At 46.6% G+C, this 20163-nt stretch overlaps 2 protein-coding genes across 7 annotated transcripts; one reads left to right on the top strand and one right to left on the bottom strand.

The window, feature by feature from the left end:
• Positions 1–230: 230 nt before the first annotated feature.
• SLC35E2B (solute carrier family 35 member E2B) lies at positions 231–12538 on the bottom strand. Of its 6 annotated transcripts, none has more exons than XM_040084535.2 (9): positions 12521–12538; positions 7735–8253; positions 6806–6941; positions 5742–5869; positions 5313–5433; positions 4927–4980; positions 4482–4554; positions 3743–3888; positions 231–2108 (listed from the first exon to the last, which is right to left on the bottom strand). In XM_040084535.2, the coding sequence occupies exons 2-9, from the start codon at positions 8057–8059 to the stop codon at positions 1865–1867; spliced, it is 1227 nt and encodes a 408-aa protein (XP_039940469.1). In that variant the 5' UTR covers positions 8060–8253; positions 12521–12538; the 3' UTR covers positions 231–1864. The 6 variants fall into 6 exon arrangements, with proteins under 6 accessions (XP_039940469.1, XP_039940464.1, XP_039940465.1 ...); XM_040084530.2 differs by lacking the exon at positions 12521–12538 and adding an exon at positions 10821–10939; XM_040084531.2 differs by lacking the exon at positions 12521–12538 and adding an exon at positions 10769–10926.
• On the top strand, positions 11027–19828 carry LOC120762284 (uncharacterized). Its single transcript, XM_040084536.2, has 9 exons — positions 11027–11065; positions 11225–11306; positions 12214–12367; positions 13753–13898; positions 15458–15634; positions 16309–16422; positions 17690–17776; positions 18562–18709; positions 19109–19828. The coding sequence occupies exons 1-9, from the start codon at positions 11055–11057 to the stop codon at positions 19138–19140; spliced, it is 951 nt and encodes a 316-aa protein (XP_039940470.1). The 5' UTR covers positions 11027–11054; the 3' UTR covers positions 19141–19828.
• The last annotated feature ends 335 nt before the right edge of the window (positions 19829–20163 follow it).

Raw genomic sequence — 20163 nt, 5'->3', positions numbered from 1 at the left:
TCACAGAAAGGAAAAAAAAGAACCTGCTGGGTTTGAAAATGAACCCTGAATGAAAATGAAAAATGAAAATGAGCAGCCGATGGTGGGATTTATGTCACAGCAGAGCTGGGATTTCTCTCACCTAAAGCAGAAATAGGACACAAACCACACTTTTTTTTTTTTAGTTGTACTTTCAAAAGTCTCGGTGTATTTGGCAGAAAACAACCGAAAAAACCCCACAGAGTTCCACACCACAGTCCACAGCTTTTATAAAAGTGACAGGAGTACAAAAGAAAATAAAATACCACAGACATATCACATACACAAGGATGAAAAAATTGACATTTCCCTCCCTCAGATCCTTGGGGGATCTGCCCCAGGCAGCCACTGAGGTGTGGAAATGCAATTTTACAGGAATTCCACAGGTAACTTCCTGTTAACCATTATTTTTACCATAAAGACCGTTATATATCCATGCTCCAGCCTCCCAGAAGAGTGGCAATTATTAAAATCCACTCATTTTAACTTCAGTTTTGTTCCCAAAAAGTCCATGTGAATGTTTTTGTAGCTACATGTGCGTTGGGTTTTTTTTTTGCCAAAACTAATGACCGTTCTTCAGAATTTTGAAAAGGAAAGTTAACTTTTTATCTTTGATCTACCACAAAAAACAAATTTCCTTTATAAAAAAGGAAACTTAAGAGCAGCAGAAATAAAGATTTGTCTCAGTTTATGGTTAATATTCCTCCCTTCCATCTGTCACAGATGCCTCTGAGATATCTTTACATCATCACAAATTAGATATTTTACACACAGGTCAGACTCATAACCCTGAGTTTCTAAAAGGCAGCCTTTTGTTGCGCTCTTAGAAATAATATTTAAAAAAAACCCATCAAATTCTTCCCTCATGCATAATAAAACGAAATTAAAACAACAAAATGGTTTCTTACAGAAATACAGAGATCCTGCTTCCCTTGCTACCACAATTTCCAGTGGTTTTTTCACCTCTAAGCAACTACAAGAATTGAATTCGACACTCCTTTTGCACAGGGTCTGTGCGTGAACATTTGCATTTCAGTTCTGTCAACAAACGATCGCAACGCGATATTTCCATGTGACGTTTCAGGAGGAAAACCACTCCAAATCCTGGGTTTGTAGTCAGCACTAGGAGCTCAGCACAGCTCATTTCCCACAGTTTGCTCCAACCAAACCTATAAAGTTAGGTTTTTTTGGGGAGAGAAGGGTGGGAATTCTAATCCCTTTTGGAATTATGGAATATCCTGAGTGGGAGGGGACCCACAAGGATCCAATCCAACTCCTGCCCTGCACAGACACCCCAAAATCCCATCCTGTGCTGTTCCAAATGCTCCTGGAGCTCTGGCAGGTTTTGGGGGCCCGAAAAGCCCTCAGGGCTTGAGGTGAGGCCACGCCAGGGCAGAGCAGAGTGGGACAATCCCCTCCTTGGACCTCTTCCATCTCTACACCACACAGGAACGGCAGGAAATGCAGGAAACGCAGAGAACAACCGGGAATTTCCACGAGGCTCCAATTCCATCCCTCTGCCAGCAGAATTCAGTGGTGGGGCCACATTTTCACATTATTTGGACGGGGAGGGAGACAGGGATTGTTTTCCCACAAGACACCGAAGTTCTTCCAACACAGGCTCGGACACGATTTGCAGTCGAGGAAAGACAAAGCCCACGTTTACCACGCTCCAGGTCCTCTCTTTGGGGCACCAGATTCCCAAGGCTTTCCTGGATCCTCCCCAGCTCCTTCCTGCTTCAAGTCCTGGGCGAGACCTGCCAGGAACTCAAAGGAACCAGAGGAACAACCACAAGCAGGAGGATTTCCTTGGAGCCACGCAGGGCTGGGAGGATGAAGAGCCACATTAATCGTAGGGTTCCGGCTCCTTGGAGATCAGGGGCTCGGTGTCCTCGGTGGGCCCTGGCTGGGGCTGTGGGGCCATGGCCAGGCTGTGCAGGGTCTCCTGCTGGTGCTGCTTGGCTTTGTTGTAGAGCAGGACGCCCACGGTGACCAGGACGGTGCCCACGGCTGACAGGCTGGTGATCTTGTTCCCAAACACGATGATGCTGAGCCAGATGGACAGGGCGTGTTTGACAGTGCTGGCAACGCTGCGGACAACGGCAGGGACATCAGGGACAGCGGGGACACAGGGGACAGCAGGGACAGGAGGGACAGTGGGGACACAGGGGACAGCGGGGACAGGAGGGACAGCGGGGACAGGAGGGACAGCGGGGACAGGAGGGACAGGAGGGGACAGCGGGGACAGGAGGGACAGCGGGGACACAGGGGACAGCGGGGACATCGGGGACATGAGGGGACATCAGGGACAGCGGGGACATCGGGGACAGTGGGGACACAGGGGACAGCGGGGACATCGGGGACATGAGGGGACATCAGGGACAGCGGGGACATGAGGGGACAGCAGGGACAGGAGGGACAGCGGGGACATCGGGGACAGTGGGGACATCAGGGACAGCGGGGACACAGGGGACAGCGGGGACAGCGGGGACAGCGGGGACAGGAGGGGACATGAGGGGACATGAGGGGACATGAGGGACAGCGGGGACAGCAGGGACAGCGGGGACATCGGGGACAGTGGGGACATCAGGGACAGCGGGGACATTGGGGACATCGGGGACAGCGGGGACAGCGGGGACAGGAGGGGACATGAGGGGACATGAGGGGACATGAGGGACAGCGGGGACAGCAGGGACAGCGGGGACATGAGGGGACATCAGGGACAGCGGGGACACAGGGGACATGAGGGGACATGAGGGGACATCAGGGACAGCGGGGACACGGGGGACAGCGGGGGACAGCGGGGGACAGCGGGGACACAGGGGACACAGGGGACACGACGGGACACGACGGGACACGACGGGACACGACGGGACACGAGGGACAGCGGGGACACAGGGGACACCAGGGACAGGAGGGGACAGTGGGGACATCGGGGACAGCGGGGACACCGGGGACAGCGGGGACACGACGGGACAGTGGGGACACGAGGGACAGCGGGGACAGCAGCTCTGCCACACCCCACACCCCACAGCCAGCCTTTAATGCCTGCCTTGCTCCTGACCACCACCTCACATCCCACTTCCAACCCCACGCATCCTGGAATTTCCCTCACTCTTCTCTTTACAAAACACCCTTAGTTTCCCTTTTTTGATAAACACCACCTCAGATTCCACTTCCAGCCCCACCCATCCTATGATTTATCTCATTCATTTATTCACACAATACCTTTAGTTTTCCTCTTTTTTTAAACACCACCTGAAATTCCACTTCCAGCCCCAACCATTCTGTGATCTACCTCATTCATTTCTTTGCAAATACCTTTAGTTTTCCTCTTTTTTTTAAAAACACCAACAAAGATTCTGCTTCCAACCCCAACCATCTTATGATTTACCTTATCCAGTCCCTTTAGTTCCCCTTTTTTTCTAAACACCACCTGAAATTCCACTCCCAACCCTCCTGTGATTTTCCTCATTCACCTCTTTGCTGCCTTTACTCTGGTTCTCAAGCAGATGTACTGAGAGGTAAAAAGAAGAATAGAAAATAATGTTTCTGACAAAAAAAAAAAAAAAAAAAAATATATATATATATATATATATATATATATATATATATACAAAATTGTGTTCTTGACCAAAAAAATTATAAACTGGTGTTCCTGACAAAAAATACAAAATAGTGTTCCTGACCAAAAAATAGAAAAAAATCCTCCTGACCATTTTACCTGAAAGTGACAGGAGAAATTTTCCCCATCAAGGCATAGGCTGTGACACTCTGCAGGTGGAACAGGACCCCATCTATCAGGAGGAGAATCACAATATCCTGGTTGTAGCTGAAGCTCCTCCCACTTTTCCCAATCACAGGCACATCCTAAATGGCAAAAAAAAAAAAAAAAAAAAAAAAGGAATTTAAAGGTTTTAAAAAGAGGAATTTAAGGGTTTCGTTCATGAGAAAAATCTAAAAGTGATTTTCCATCCAGCTGTTAGTTTCACAGTTAAATTTTAGCCCAACAAAACCTAAAATATCCAAGACATTTAGATCCTGTAATTTTTTGCTCCGAAACAATTTGCTTTCAGAGAGTTAATATTCCTCTACACCACGTGAATTACAACAAAAAGCCAACAAATATTCCAGATTTTGTTTGCAAAGTCTTTATCTCAAACCTCAAATGCACTGAGACAAAATTAGGATTTGAACTCAAAAATCCTGTGATGAATTAATCCAAAAAGTCTGAGTTTATGTCTATATTAAATGATTTCTTTTACAATTTTCCCTTTTTTACTCCCCCAATCTCTTGCAAGCATTGGATGAATTGTATTTCAGGCTGATTTTTAAAAATGGGGAGGAAAAAAGGTAAAATTTAAGAATAACCTTTGTGGCAGATGCTGTACATAATTTAAAAAAAAGCCCTAAATTCATTAAAAAACAACCCTAAGTTCATGAAAATAATGAATTGAAATTACCATGAAAAATATCCAAGCTGGAATAAGCATCACCACAGCAGCAGCACTTGTGTAGAACTGAAGCTCTGGGGCCCTACAAAGGAGAAAAAAAAAAATTTGAAATTATTTAAAACTTCCTTTTTCAAAGCAAAGAGAGGTTTGATGTCAGGGACTGAAGCTAAAAGGCACAACCCCCCCAAATAGTATATAAAAATATATAAACCATACATAACTATATAAAATATAAAAATATTTATATTTGATTTATATTTTATTTTTAAATATTTATTTCCGGGAGTAGTAGCTGATTATGGAACTTGCAGTGGGAGCTCAGGGGAGTTTTCTTCCCCTGATAAAATGATAGAGGTGATCAGATCTACACCTTCTGGTGCAATATAATGATAAATATTTATTTTCTCTCTGGAGCCCTAATATAACCAAACCTGAAATATTTTTGAATACTCACGAAAATCTGTATTTATCTCCGCTGAGTAGTTTTTTGGAAAAGACGTTCTGCAAGCTAGGGAAGAAAAATTTAAAAAAAAATTAAAAAAAAAAATAAACCCCACCAATTAGCTGTATTTTAGTTAGGACAAATCAATTAATCAACCCTCAGGTGGGGAAATGTCTTCTACAAGTACAGAGAGGAGTTTGATCTAATGAAGTTTTATTATTTAATCTCAACAACGCTGTCACATATGAGAGAGAGTGAGCGAATAATTTGTTAAAAATGCATTTTCAATGCCAACATTTCAATGCACGTCTGGGATTAACGACGTTAAACAATTCTCTCTCATCTCCTAATCCCATGAACTGCTTTCTGCCCGCCCCAGAGCGCCGGTGGTGCCTCACCAGTCCATGATGTTGGTGGACAGAGCGGCAGAGAAGCCCAGGATGTTGAAGCTGATTTCAGTGGCTGTGCACAGAGCCAGCCCTCCCATCACCGGGATCAGGGACAGATTCACCAGCAATCCTGCAGAGGAAAAGGGCCAGTCTCACTTCAACTGCTGCATTTTTAATCTATCCCACCCTGAACTTGGAGAGAATTTCAAATTCTGAACAGCAAGGAAAAAGGACCACGCTGAACTTCCGTTATGTAAAGCCGCGATAATTTCTTGACAGAAAAATAACAACAATCCCCTTAACACCAAACCCCTTTTAATCCTACAGACTCACTGTGTTCAGATTGATTCTTCCAGCTGCATTTATTACATTTTAGTGGCCATCCTTTGATCGTGGCCATTGAAAAAGAGAATAATTAAATCTCATTTCAGGACTCACCAGTGTATTCCCCCAAAATCATCCGGGACATGATGACAGTGAAAATAGGAGCGGAGCTCTTCACAGTTTCTGCAAATGAAACTGCCACATTCTTCAGGCTGACCAGGCCCAGGACCACTGTTGCAAACCTGCAGCAGAAGAAAATCACACGAAATTAATAAAAAAAAAAAAGAAGGAATTAATTAATGCAGCAGAAAAAATTAAAATAACGCTCCAAGAGCTACTCTTAGACGCACAGCATAAAAAGAATTGCACCGAGATTTCTCCTGCACCTGCAAGGTCAGATCTATTTCTTTCAGCATTGGCTTAAGCGTTATTTATTTAAAGCAAATAAAGGCACCCTTGGGCAATTGTGGAATGTCTTTGGCTGCAGAGTGGATTTCCAGAAAACAAATTTACTTTTTAAACGCACTCCAAGGTTCGAGTGGCCGTTTTTTAAGCCAAAGTTTTCAACAGGCTCAGTTGGAAAAGTGAAAATCTTCTGAGAAACAGTAATTCACCGAGGAAAGTTTATCTGCAGTCACGCATCTTTATGTAAATCAGATATGGTACACAATTACCACAGTTCAAACTCTGAAATTAATTGAAGTTATCGCTTATTTGATTTTCTTTATCAGTTCTGCAGGGTAGAGGAAACAAGACCAGGCATTTTTATTCCCCCCCCCTCGACCACAAACTGATACAGTCCCAGCAGCCAGCAAATATTTGCTTTTGAAAGGATAAATTTTAATAGCCTGGATCACTTTTAAGGCCAAAGGCTGATAAATATTAATGCACTAAACAAACATCAGCCCCAAAAGAGAGCAGGAAGAAAGTAATGGAAAGAGAAATTTGCTCTGAAAAAAAAGGTAAATGAGATGGGAAGGCAGCCAAAAAATTGACAGCTAGGAAAGGGAACAACAGCAAATAAAAATAAGATTATCCTGGATATTTCTTGCGGGGGAAAAGGTGAATACTCCAAACACTCCATCAAGAATAACAAGGCAGAGAGACATGAAAGCACAGCTTTGGTTGGGAAAACCACAAACATTAGCAAAGATAATGCAGGAAATCTTTCCCATTACCTCATTAATCCTACAAAGAGCATGATCATGATGAAATTGGGGGGGTAGGAGATGCGGGTTTTGTGCTGGTACAGACAGCACGGGACGAACATCTTGATGCAGCCAATGAAGGTGGTGGAAAGCATTTGAACAGCACCTAAAGGAGGATCAGAGAGGGGAAATGAAATCAGAAGCTGCAGCACAACAAATCAACTTTCACGAGAAAATTTCTTACACAAGCGTCTGTGTGGTATTTTTGGCAGTTAAGAAACCACCGTGTTTTATATTTTCTCATAAAAGGCCTTTACTTCTACATCCAAGCAAGGCAGCACAATAAACCAAACATTTATAAACCTGGTTCACAGGTAAACTGCTCTGTGTTTGCCCCTTAAAAAGAAATAAAAAAGAACTAAAATGGCCACTGGATAACAGGGATCACCAAAAGCAACTCATGCACCGCACAGCTCAGGAAAGCATCAACAACTTACTCAAAATTTGGCTTTTTGTTAAACCCTCCAACACAGAAAACAACAAAAAAGTCTTTTTTTTTTTTCCCTTAAAGCTCCTTTACAAGCAACATTTCATCTTTCAGCAAGTGGAGGGAGGAAAGGACAGTGTCAGAAACCACTTTAAAGGCCAAAATCCCAAGTTCCCAGTCCCAAAATCCCTCCCCACACCTTCCATTTTTCACTTGAATTGAACCATGCTCTCCCTCAGCTTTACGTGGGATGATCTGGGATTATCAATCATAGGATCATGGGATACCCTGAGCTGGAAGGGACCCACAGGGATCATCCAGCCCAACTCTCACCCCTGCACAGACACCCCAACAACCCCACCCTGTGCCCGGCAGCATTATCCAAATGCTCCGGGAGTTCTGGCAGCTTTTGGGGCTCCCATTCCAATAAAATAAATAAATCTCTCCCTGGAATTCAGGAAAAGCAGGGTACCGAGCATGCTGGGCTCTCCCTCCAGCAAGGACAGGATGTATTTGTTAAGGAACAGAGTGCAAAAGCTGAAGAAAAACCACAAAGTGAGGTAGATGAGAGCGTGGGAATTCCAGATGCCCAGGTCGGACTCGATGACCGTGGTCTCTGTGATTGTGATTTTCAGGACATTCTCCTCTGGCAAACTGTCACTGCGAGCAATCACGAATTTCTCACTCCTGTTAGCAAAGAGTGAGCCCAGCTGGAGCAGGGATTTTCCCTTTGGCTTCTCCTCCAGCTGGGGAGGGCTCGGGGTCTCCGGTGTCAGGGTGCTCGTCACGGCCGACATGGCGAGGTGAAGAATTGAATATTTGTCCTTCACACGAAGCAACACTGACACAGCGCTTGGCCCAACAAAAATGCCACGTGGTTAGTGTTTCATCTCCCAGGGGCCTGGCAAACTGGGCTTGGTCCTCCAAAGAACATCTTGCAGGAATATAAACGCTGCACGCTTCTTCACGTGGCTTGTTCCATGTTTTCTGCCTAAGAGGGAAAAACCAGAAAAAACACGTGTGACATTTTACATCTTAATGCAGCAGAGACAGCGCATTTCACCTGCGCTGTTTGAAGGATAAAGAGACTTCTATAACCCTTCAGGCTGGATTTTGAACTCCTGATGTCTTCATGCCAAGATAAGCAACAAGAACTTATCTTAGGGAGGCTTTTCGTTCTAAAATAAAACACACCCACCCACCAGACTTTGCAGTGTCTTTGATCTCAGTCTGTCTTTAAACACTGCCCAGAAAAATCTTCCCAACCCAGCAAATCCAAGCAGGAACCTCTGCCCTTAGTACTAATTAACCTGTTATCAACCTGAGTTAGAGAGATCAATAATCAAAGGCTGGAACTCCCAGTAATCACAGAGCTACCCTGGAAAATGTATCCAGGTGAAAAAAGTGGGGGAATATGTCCAAGAGCTTTCCAGAGTAGTTATCTATTTAATTCCATGGGAATAATGCAACCTTCCCCATTTTGCTATACCTTGCAATTCAATATCAGCAATTGCAGATAATTCTTTTTAACAGACTTGGCAGCAAAAGGCATTAAATGATTTGCAACCAGAGCTTTTTCTTTTACAAATTCCACAAAACGTGGTAAGTTACAGTAGCAGAGTAGAGGGAACAACAAAACCACCCTATGATCTTTACTCCTCTCATAATCGATGGCAAGAGAAATACAAGAGCTGTAACAAGAGCTACTGCACCCGCCCTGGTTTTGTGAGCAGTTCACTCTCATTTTCTTTAAGATTTTATTTTTCATGCTTTTTAAATGCCAAATGGCATCTCAAATAAATCACAAAGAGGTGCTGAGGAGTTAAATATCTCATGTCAGTCTCAGTATCCTACACAGCAGCTACTTCACAGGGACATTTTCCATTCCTCGCATTCTCTAGTTACTGCAGCCATGCACTGAAGATTTCCATCCCTGTGCCCTTATCTCTTCCCATTTTTCCAGGAATCCATGCCAGCAGCACGCTGAGGTGTGGGACCCTCTGCCACGATCACGTTAAACCACGAACTTGTGGTAACCCAGTTTAACACACAACTTTGAAAAAAGATACACGTTCTCCAAGAAAATTCGTTAAGAAAAATGGATTCTTGACTCCTCCTCCTCCTTTTCCAGGTCATTAAAAAAATACCCGTCTACATTCAAGGCAGTTAATTATCATATCTTTTTAAATATCTTTTCTGTTTATACAACTTAATTAAAACCAAGACCAATTAAGCACAACTGAAGCCCCACCCTCAGCGGCGCTGAGATATCAGATTTGATATCACTGATTCCACACAGGGCAGGAAGCAGAATAGCAAATAAGAACAAAACTACTCCCCTAAATTACTGACCTGCTGGCTTAAATCAACTGGAAAGTCTAAATGGGCTGAAAGAGTTCTCCATCTGGAACTAATTCAGTCTTGCTCCCTCAAGGCCAGCCAGCAGCTGATGTTTACCAACAGATGAAAACGTGGCAGTGGTTGGCAGTTGTTTCTCTTGGATTACTCACAAAGACTCAATCTTCCAGCTCGAAAGAACCAGCGGCGTGAGCGCCTCTCACACTCCTTGTATCTCCTCCAGCCCCCCACTACACTCCAGTAACAATGTATTAGGGTGAAAAAGATATCCGCAAACAACTTTGGAAAGTCGGCTTGCCACAAATAGAAACTAAAGCTCAAATAAGGGTTGGAGAAGCTAAGGCTGATCTGACTGAAAAACAACCAAAGGTTTGTGTCCGTGACCCTTCGTCTGTTACGCAAAAGGCCACTCAAACATTGCTCCCAACGCAGCAAATGCAGGGAATTCAGCACCCCGAGCCAGCCTCACTCACCAACACCGCTTCGCTAACGCCAACGAGAGCATCCAAGATGTTACAGACACCGTAAATACAGCAGCAGAAGACGCTAAAAGGCTGAAACAGCTCAGCACTTCGTGGTGCTCCAGCAGTGTTTCTGCTCACCCACTGCCAGAGCCTTCCCTCCGCATTCCCGACCGGCTCCCCGCAGCCCATTCCCATTCCCACTGCCGCCCGTGTCCCGGTGCCCGCAGCTCCCGGAGCATCCCCGGCACCGCATCGGGCTTCGGAGCCCTCTCCGGGAGCACCGCGGCCCTTCCCACCCAGCCTTCGGGCCCAGGGGCTTTTCAGCACCGCCATCCCCCTGCGCGGGCCCGGCTCGGGATCCTCCCCTGCGGCAGCGCCCGCCGCTCCCGCCCGCGCTGCATCGCCGGAGCCCTCAGCGCATCCCGGCCGGCACCTGCGCTCCCCGCTCGCTGCTGCCGCGGCCCCGACGCTCCCAGGGCTCCGCTAACACCGGGCAGCGGGAACAGGGGGCTCCGGTAACACCGGGCAGCGGCCGCCCATCCCCTGCCGTGCCCGGAGCCCCGGGCTGAAGAGGCGGGTCCGGCCGCGCACCGCCCCGCCGGGCCCCGGGAGCTGACCGGGCACCGCGGAGCCGAGCTCCGGGCTCGCCCCTTTGTCACCGCGCCGGCGGAGAGGCCATTTTACCAAAACCACGAGGAAACCAAGCAAAGCAGAAGAGGGGTTACGGGGCACGCACAGCCGGGTAGAACGGCGCGGAGCGCTTCGCTGCGGACCGCCCCTCCATGAAGCCGGGCGGGATGCCCGGCGCTGAGGGGACCCCCGGGGCGGAGGGGCGGGAGCGCGGCGGCCCCGCCGCCCGGGAGGAGCCCCGGCAGCGCTTCCCGCCCGTGCCGGGGAAGTGACGCCGGGGCCGGCCCCCGGAAACGCTCCGGGACCCCTCGGCAGCCATGTAGCGCCCGCGGCCGGGGCCATGGACGGCAGGTACGGGCGGGCCGCACCACGCGCGGCGCGGGGGCGCCTCCCCGCGCTCCCCCCGCGCCTCACCTGGAGGCGCCGCGCTGGGGATGGGGGGTCGCGGGCGGTTCCCCCCGCTGTGGGGGTGGTACGGCCCCCCTGACGGCCCCGCTGTCTCTCCCACAGCGGCGCCGCGGCTCCGGCGGGGCCGAACCTGCCCAACCTCACCCCGCGGCACCGGCAGCTCATCCCCACGCCCTGCGGCCCCGTGAGTACAGCTCTGCTGCTGAGGGCAGCTCGCCGGTGTCCTCCGCGTTTCTCTGCCCCCGGGGGCGTGGGGGGGTGGGATGGAAAAACGTGGATTAAAACCGCCTCCGAAGTCAAGGTGGATCAGGGAGGTGAGGTGCCCGCACGCCGAGGCTTGTCACAGCTCTGCTGACAGCATCGTGGAGTGTCCCGAGCTGCAAGGGACCCTCAGGATCATGGATCCAGCTCCTGGCCCTGCACAAACACCGCAAAATCCCACCCTGTGTGCATCCCTGGCAGCTCCTGGAGCTCGGGCAGCCTCGGGGCCGTTTCATTCCCTCTGAGGGAAAAACCTTCCCCAAAATCCAACCCAAACCCTCCTGGCCCAGCTCCAGCCGCTCCCTGGTCCTGTCCCTGTCAGAGCAGAGAACAGAGATCCTTCAGGAGGAGCTGCAGCCCCTGAGCTCCCCCTCAGCCTCCTCCAAGCTGAACAAACCAAGTGTTAAATTCCTGCGAGGATGTTGCTCCACCCGAAGTATTTTAATAAAAGAAAATAAAGACTTTGCCTTACTGAGAACGCTGGCTGCCTTTACAGTTTTCTAGAACTAAAAGTGTGGGAAAATGTTATTTCCATGCTCTGACAGGTGTGGGAATTGGCAATCTCCATGGCATGGATTATAACACCATGGACCTGTGGGGCACAAAGACAGGCTGTGGGAATAAATCAGAACAATCTAGGCTGAGATTAATTATGAAATAAAGTTAAGACTTCTCCCTTCCTCAGCAGTTCAGGAGTTTCAATGCAATTGTGGAGTTTCTCTTCCTTTTCCCTGCACTGTCTCATCTACCCCACTCACCTCAAAGTGATTTTTAGGAACAGCAACGAGTTTATCCTGCGTGGTGTGATAAAGAATTTTCTCCCTTTACAGATAAAACCATGTTCAGAGCTCTCATTCCCTGTGAAGATCTACTTCTGTGTCACTATTTTGTCCCTGCTGAGCGTCATAGGGCTGACCATAGAGACGCTGGTGCGCCAGACTGAGGAGGATTTCACCATCTCCTTTATTCAGTTGGTTGGAGTTGGTAAGAAACCCAGTTTGGATGGAGTAAATAATGAAAATAATAATAATAACCATGATGAAAATAATGATAATAATAACAATAATGTGATTAAGCAGCAACTGAAGTTTCTTATTTAAGAGATACTGGGTGTTCAGCTATGCCGGAAAAACTCACCAGTTCCTATTTTAATGTCTGAGCCATAATATGCTTGGAATTCAGGTTCCACACTCCAGGCTTCCTTCCTTGGGTATTTCCAATCAGAGCTTCGGGAGAAACTTCTTGGGGCCGTTTGTATGAAACAGAAATTAACATGAAAATAATAAACATGAGGATTTCAGGAAATTTAATGTGTATATACCATCTCTGCAAAAAGTTTAATGACCAAAAAAGAGCTGCTTATTTTCAAATTTGTACATATTTCCGTGGATTCAGCAGCTGGATTTGCAAAACAAGGAAATACCATCTTGAGCCTTCCAGGTCTTCCCGAGGTCATGTCCAGAAAAATCTCATGATTCACTTTGTAATTGGCCAATCATTTTCCATTTTCTCAGTCCCCGTTAAGGGCAGCGAAAAAGGAAGTTCATTCACTGAAGGTTTATTTAGAGAGGCTGAAGTCATTATTTAATTAGAAAATTTGTACAACACTATCCCCGTGTCCCAGCAAATGTGGGTGAGTTGACGTGTGAAATTAAGGAAGCAGTGCTTTGGAAAGAGAAATCTGTTGTTATTTTGAATTAACCAGTGTTTGCCACAGCATCCTGTGAAACGACAAAGCCTTATTTTAAGTTTTACCAAAAAAGCATAAAATTCACGGTGACAGCTGACAGCTTGATGTATTTTACAGAAATAAAACCCAGACCTGTCCCGACCCAGTTCTTTTTTGGATTATAGTTTGCAGGGTGAGGTGTTTCAAAATTTCCACACTTCAATAAACTGAATCCACATTCAGCACCACACACAAACCCCGTGCAGTGGCCAGACCACACAGGCAGCACTGTGGAGGGTGTGTATGAGTGATAAACTGCTTTTTAGTCACCTGAATTACTCGGGAAGATGATTTGATTTCAGTTCTTTAATAAAAGCGGTGCTGTTTCATTTCATTCCAGTCAACAACTGCGCAGAACGTTCAGTGTGGTATTCACAGAATGACCCAGCCCAGCTGCCAGTTTGGATAATACACTGCCATTTCCATGGTGTTATTCACAAATAATTTAAAAATCTAACTAATCATTTTATTTCTCGTGTGCTAAACACAGTGGGGAGTGTTTTAATTACCTGATTCCAGCTCCTTGGTATGAACAAATACCGAGGAGCCTCGGGGACACGTTGATCCTTCGACTTTGGGCTCCAGATCTGTGACTTTTGCCGCTGTTTGAGGTGGCTCTGACATCCCCTCTCCTCCCCAGTGTTCTGTGTGTACTATGTGAGCAGGGGCATCCTGCAGGAGAACCGCCAGGAGCTCTCTGTGTTCGTGCTCTCCATCCTGCTCGTGATGCTGCGCTCCATCATCAACTTCACCGTGCTCCCTGCCGAGCAGAAGCCGAAGCTCCTGGTCAGTCTCCTGCTTTCAGTCAGCTTTTCCTTCCCCCCACAGCTTGGGTTTGAAAATCCATCGCTGGGAAGGGAAGGTGTCTGTGGTAACACAGATTATATTTTATATATATATATATATAAGATTATATATAATAATTATTATTATTACACATCACTGTATATTATATACAAATATACTATTATATATGCTGTTATATATTACCATATATGTATATTTATTATTTATAATCTATATTATTTTTAAAGTCATTTTTATTATATTTATTATCTATATATTGTGTACTATATAGTCTATGTAATATATATGATTTATTAATTATTGATCACATATAATATTATAGACTATAATAATGATATAATAATGTTATTATATTAGAATTTCTATAATAATTATATATTAATGAATTATTCTTACTGACAACAGAAGAATCCGGCTGAGTTATCCCTATTGAACAACAAAATGTGCACATGCACAACTGCAAATCTTCTCCGAGCTGTTCTCTGAGTTTCCTTACGGCAGCACCCAAAAATGACAGAAATATCAAAGAATTCCCCAAAGTTACTGTGAAATGGCTCCTTCACTTCACCTACCCTGCGTCACGTTTCCCTCTGAAGTGTGTGGCCTGAAGTCACAGCAGTCTAACCCAGGCTGGACCTGGAATCCCCAGTCTGCAGGCACAGCCACTACCCAGTGCTCATAAATGTGCTTTTATCACCTTTATGGGAGCCTGCAAGGAAACAAAAACATGCAGTAATGCCACTCCAGGTTATTCTGTTTGAATTTCATGGCAGTAAAATTTATGAAAGGATTGTATTCTAGGCCTTACTAATGTTTGGAGTTAAATTCCCACTTGCTGTGCTTCCAGGAAGTGTTTTTATCACATACTTCTAAACAAGGTTCTTCCCTGCTGGGAAATCATCCAAAAAATTACTCTTCAGCAGGAGAGGTGGCAGCCAAGCAAGGGAGAGGGAGCAAAGCAGCTTTGCTAATTCAGTTTATTTATCAATTGGCCAGTTAAACAGACTTTATCTGCAGCAAGCTGGGTTGGTAGGGCCAATAATGAACAGGCGTCAGGGAAGTTTTATTAGGTTCTTTTTAAGATGCGCAGCTAAGTCCTCAGTTTAAATATTAAACAAGAACTTCAAAGTAAATCCTGGTATAAATGTGAAAAGTATTATTAGTTTTTTTTTTAACTAGTCTGACTTTAACTTGGATTACAGTAACTCTGCTTCCTGAGCCAGAATCATTTCTAGTTATAAATATTTTCATACCAATTCTGAAGGACATTTTGCCACTTGGGCCATCCTTAAAGCAGGAGAAACTGAGTGTTAATTCCAGCAAAGTGGATACAAACAGACACAAACCTGTGTTTCCTGGAATTCTGCAAGTGCAGCATTGAGAATTCCCTGTCCCAGGGGGAAAGGTGGTTTTGTTCCGGTAGGAAGCTCAGAACCAGTCTCTGTGAGGATTTTGTTACTCCTGGCTGTATTTCCAGCTGGACTGCGGTGCCAGGCTGTCCCTGCTGTGGCCAATGCCGTCCTGTTTGTGTCCCTCAGGCCCGTTTTGTGCTGATCCTGCTGGTGGGCTCCTTCGATGTGATCTGTGCCCTCATCCTCATCCAGAGCCAGTCCATGATGGCATTCCGGGTGGGGGGTGCCCTGGAGAGCCTCCAGTCCCAGTACTTCATGCTCAACCTCTGCTTTTCCATGCTCACTTTTGATCTGCAGGCACAGGTACACAGCTCTGGCCCCCGGATTCCCTTTGTCCCTCTTATTGATGGCATCTTGGACTGCCTGAGTTGAATTATTCCTTTCCAAGAGCAATCGTCTCTCTTACCTTTATTAGATTAACCTAATAATGGTTGTAGCTCCATGTGTTTGCCATAGCTTAGCTAAAATCCATACAAATGAATCAAAATATATTTTATGGGTGTCCTGCACAAAAGGAGAACTGAAGCTTATTTTTGGCAAGTTTATCCCCCAAAAAAAAAAAAAAAAAAAAATTTGTATCCAGGAGCTCCAACCCACCCATGGCCTCCTGAATTAAGCAAGGTTATTCCTGCCCATCCCAGGCTCCAGGAACTGATTCTGGGGTGGGAGAGGGGAACCTGACCAGCAGGGCAGTGAGGCAGAAAATGAAGTTACAGATGGGGAAGTGAACCCAAGACCGGTTACTTCTGTAAGCTCCCCATATCCTTATTGTCTGCTGCATTTCTTTGCTTTATCTGCTCTCCCTGTTCTTTGTGGTGGCTGTTAGGGAAGTACCACTGTTCTTGTTTGAGGAATAATTTCAGCTTTTACACCCGTGCCCAACTCTGCTGTTGCAGGGAGTTTGTGGCAGATATTTTTTTTTGGTGGGGCTGCACGATCTCCCGAGAATGATTTCATGCAATGTTTGCCTCCCGCAGCTGTGCCTGTGCATCCTCCTGATCAGCCTGCACGAGGTCACCCTGCTGCACAACATCATCTCAGCCACGGGCGTGGTCTGGGGCTGCCTGAAGGTCACCGTGGGCATCATTGCAGTGAGTCCAGCTGCAGGGGACACCGGGGACACACGGTGCCCATCCTCACCCTGGGGGATTCCCACAGGCTCAGGGAAGGGAGCCAGCATGGAGAAAAGCAGAGCACCAAGGATACTGAAGCCAGGTTTTGTCTAGGTCTGGGTCTGAGCTGAGCACAGGGGGTGAAACAAAGTCACATTGTCATCGTGCCATTCTGAGGGACGTTGTTTTAGTCTCAGTCCTTGATCGCTCTAATGAAACCTGTAGGCATCACACTGTCTTCAGTATCTCTGCCTCTCTGCCTGGATGACACTGGGAGCAGTCCCCCAAATTATTACAGTGTTACAGACACAGTGAGGCCTTAAATCTTTAGGGAACCACACCCAAAAGATGAGGGGTCCTTTACTGGGGCATCTCCTTCAAAGCTCAGGGACAGTTTCCAGCTTAACCTGAAGATTTATCAACTTGAAATGTCATTTTTCATGTCAGACTGAACCTCCTCTGAAATCCTGAGCCTCTGTTCCAAGAATGATTGCAGATTCAGGGCCAAAGTACATCAGATAAGTGAGTTTTTTTATTACCAGGAAGGAGTTTAGGGGTTTTTGGGGGTGGATGTTGTTTTAGGCTCTTGGGGTGTTTGCTTTAGTCATTCAAAAATTCCTGACAGCTGAAATACAGCTCCCTATGTGTTTTGATGGCTTTCCATGCTAAAACTGTGCTTTTAAAACACATCAGTTTTGGGTTTGGGGGGAATCTGGTGCTGATCAGATGCATCAAATCCAATCCTAATGCTGGCACAGTCACTGCTCTCACCCCCAGTGACTCAGCTGCTTTTCCTTCCTTTGCTCAGACCTGCCCTCCCAGCCCAGGGCTGCTGCAGTCCCTTTCATCTTTCCCAAGTCCCAGGGTGAATTGTGAAATTAAATTCCCCTGGCACTTCAATCCTCTTGCTTCTCCCACATTTCACTCCTCAGTGACTGCACTTCTCTGTAGTAAAAAGGTGGAGAAAGTCACAGGGAGCTTTCAGTCTGTGACCTGAGAAAACATTGAGGTGCTAGAGAAAATCTGAGTGTGCCCAGAGAGAAAGGTCAGCATCACTCCTGGCCCAGCTCAGGGGAAAACAGAGGCTGAATTTCCTGCTGAAAACACAGGTGGAGAAGGGAAGTGGAGAGCAAAGCTAATACTGAGAACTCAGCTTAACCAATACTAGAAATGCTATGAAAAATATGCAGCTTTCACAGAGTAGATGGCAATGACTCAAAAAGCTGTATCTCACCTTATTTTGCAGATTCTAAAAGAGCTGAAGCCGCTGGTGTGGGTATTTCTGATTCAGAATGTGCCCGAGGTGGTTTATCTCATCTACCTGCTCTACACGGTAAGGGGAGCGAGGCTGGGGCTCTCACCCTCATCCTCCTCAGGGCCCAAGGGTGCTGCCTCACCCCTTCCCTGTAACTCCTGCTGGATTTAAAGGGAGCAGAGCAGCCCCTGCCTCTCCAGGATCAGCTTTTCAGGACAGGGACCAAGTCAAGCTGCTCTTGAACTGATCCGAGGGAGAGGCTCTGGAAGTCCCTGCAAAGAACTATGAGGGAAAGATAAAACATAATCTTGTTCAAGATACACAACTCCTCAAAAATGCCTTCCCTCCTTCACAAGCTTCAAGTGCTGCCAGAGCATTTGACCAGGGCTCAGTTGTTGTATTTTAAAGAATTTCTTAGGCAGCACCCACAGCTGTGGGTCCTGCTGTAGCCAAAACAAGGCAGTGCAAGCCCAACAAACTCCACTTTGGGGTGCTGTTTTGGCTCTGTTACACTGATAAAAACCTTTCATCAGTGGGCACCTCCCACAAAATATGGGAAAGGAGGTGAGGAGAGAGGAGGGCAAGGGGAAGCCAGGCTGTTGATCCTGGGCAGGGCTGGAATGCTGAGAGTGCTTCTCATCCTTCACACCGCCAGCCTCAGGGACCCATTTACCAAATGGAGCTTCCCTTTATTCCAGGCCTGTTTGAGCAGGACTCCACACTGTCTGTACCTCATAAAATCAGAAAACAGATGATTTCAAAGTGACCAGTTGGGTTTTTCTTTTCCCCCAGTTACCACTCCTCTGAGGAATTCAGTGCTTGGAAGCAGGTGGTGATGGTTTCATGTCTCCCTTTCCCTGCAGGTGATAAGGGAGTGGGGCAAAGGCAGTTCTTACACCCTGGAAGCTGCTTTCATCACTGGCTCCTGCATTTCTGTCGCAATCAAATCTGTTCTGTTCTGGGCTCTGGTTCACGTCTACCGCAGCTTCGGGCAGGGGCTGAGGGAGAGAAGTAAGTACCCCAAAAATCCACTGGGAAGGGTGGAGCCTGCTCTGGCCCAGGGAAACAGCCAGGAAAATCCTTAGGGACACTCACAGGAAAAGGCAGACCCCAACCAAGCAGTTCTGCAGCCTCAGAATGGCCAGGCTGCCAAAGCTCAGAAGCTGGGTGGGACAGATGTGGCTTCTTCCCTGAACAAAGCTGCTGCCAACCTGAGCAAGAACTGCTGCTGTCCAAAAAAATCACACCTGTGTGAGCAAATCTCTGCCTGCCTGCAGTATTTCTATCACACTGCAAAGTAAAGAGATAATAAAGTGAGCTGGGAGCCACTGCTGTGACACAAGCCAGAGCAGTTCCCTGAGGGTCACTGAGCCCCTGCAGTGCTGCTGACTGAGCTCCCTCTCTTCCCAGTGTTTTCTTCCTATGGAAGGATCGACTCCTGAGGCCTCCCCGTGCTGCCCCTGCAGCTCTCACAGAGTGAAACCACCCCAGGAACTCCAGGGTGACAATAAAAGGTCACTTTTCCAGGATGGAGGAGGTTCAGGAAGGTGTCACACGTTTCTTGGAGCAGTGCAGGTGGGACAGAGCTTAAAAAAGCAAAACGTGCTTGGGAAATTCCCAGCTGATCCTGCTGACAGGACCAAACATCTTTCCCTCCTTTTCCTGCTGCTGCTTTGGAAGCACAGGGGGTTCACAGCTGCATGTGAGTGGGGAATGTTGCTCCTTTCAATGCTTTTTGCCTGGAGAGACACAAACATCATGAAGGAAATCTGCACACCCATCCTCTGTACCCGAGTCTAGAAGGGAATTGTGCTGCCATCATCTCCCAGCTTGCAGCTACTGCTGAGCAGTTCAGCCCTGCTGGTTTGGTGACAGTGGTGTCCCCTCTCTAGGGCTCCTTTTCTTCCTCTGGCTTCAGAATATTACAATTATTCTTTTTTTTTAACCCCAGCCACACATAAAACCACTCCCTGTAACCTCACCCCTCCCTCAGTGTAACCAAGGTGCCATTTCATACCAGGGGGAACTGTTACAGTTAAGCCTTTAATATTGTAATTTAAAAGTTTGGTATTTTATTGACTGGAACCTTTAACTACTGGCTATTTTTTAATAAAGTATATAAGCACAGTTTGTGTATGGATAATTCTTCTATGGGGAACAAGACCAATTCAGTGGGAATTAGAAAACAACCTGGAAGAGGTTGGACTGGAATTCATGGCTGCTGTGGACACTGCCATTACGCTTCTCAAATCCAGTTTTATTTGCAGCTGGACACTGCAAAAAGCAATTAAGAATTTATTACAGCTTATCAGGGAGATGGGCAAGGATTCTATCAAAACTGTTGTAAATCTTTTTTTCTCATCCTAGCCATCTAAATCAGAACTTCCAGTACAAATATGTATTTTCCTCATCCTGATCTCCTAAACCTGAATCAAATCTATTTTATCTGTAGCTCAGGGGAGGCA

This window comes from Hirundo rustica, chromosome 22, assembly GCF_015227805.2.
Source record: "Hirundo rustica isolate bHirRus1 chromosome 22, bHirRus1.pri.v3, whole genome shotgun sequence".
Lineage (NCBI taxonomy): Eukaryota > Metazoa > Chordata > Aves > Passeriformes > Hirundinidae > Hirundo > Hirundo rustica.
The sequence above is the reverse complement of the archived record's forward strand: the minus strand, read 5'-3'. Positions and strand labels throughout refer to the sequence as shown.

Bases quoted from the DNA above. Each gene is read 5' to 3' on its own strand.
- SLC35E2B (XM_040084535.2), bottom strand. From the start codon at position 8,059: ATGTCGGCCGTGACGAGCACCCTGACACCGGAGACCCCGAGCCCTCCC. The intron at 4,981-5,312 runs GTGAGGCACCAC...TTTCTTCCCTAG, and splicing joins TCCACCAACATCATGGACTG to CTTGCAGAACGTCTTTTCCA. The intron at 2,109-3,742 runs GTAAAATGGTCA...CGTTGTCCGCAG, and splicing joins ATTTCTCCTGTCACTTTCAG to CGTTGCCAGCACTGTCAAAC.
- LOC120762284 (XM_040084536.2), top strand. The intron at 13,899-15,457 runs GTCAGTCTCCTG...TGTGTCCCTCAG, and splicing joins AGCAGAAGCCGAAGCTCCTG to GCCCGTTTTGTGCTGATCCT. The intron at 15,635-16,308 runs GTACACAGCTCT...TGCCTCCCGCAG, and splicing joins CTTTTGATCTGCAGGCACAG to CTGTGCCTGTGCATCCTCCT.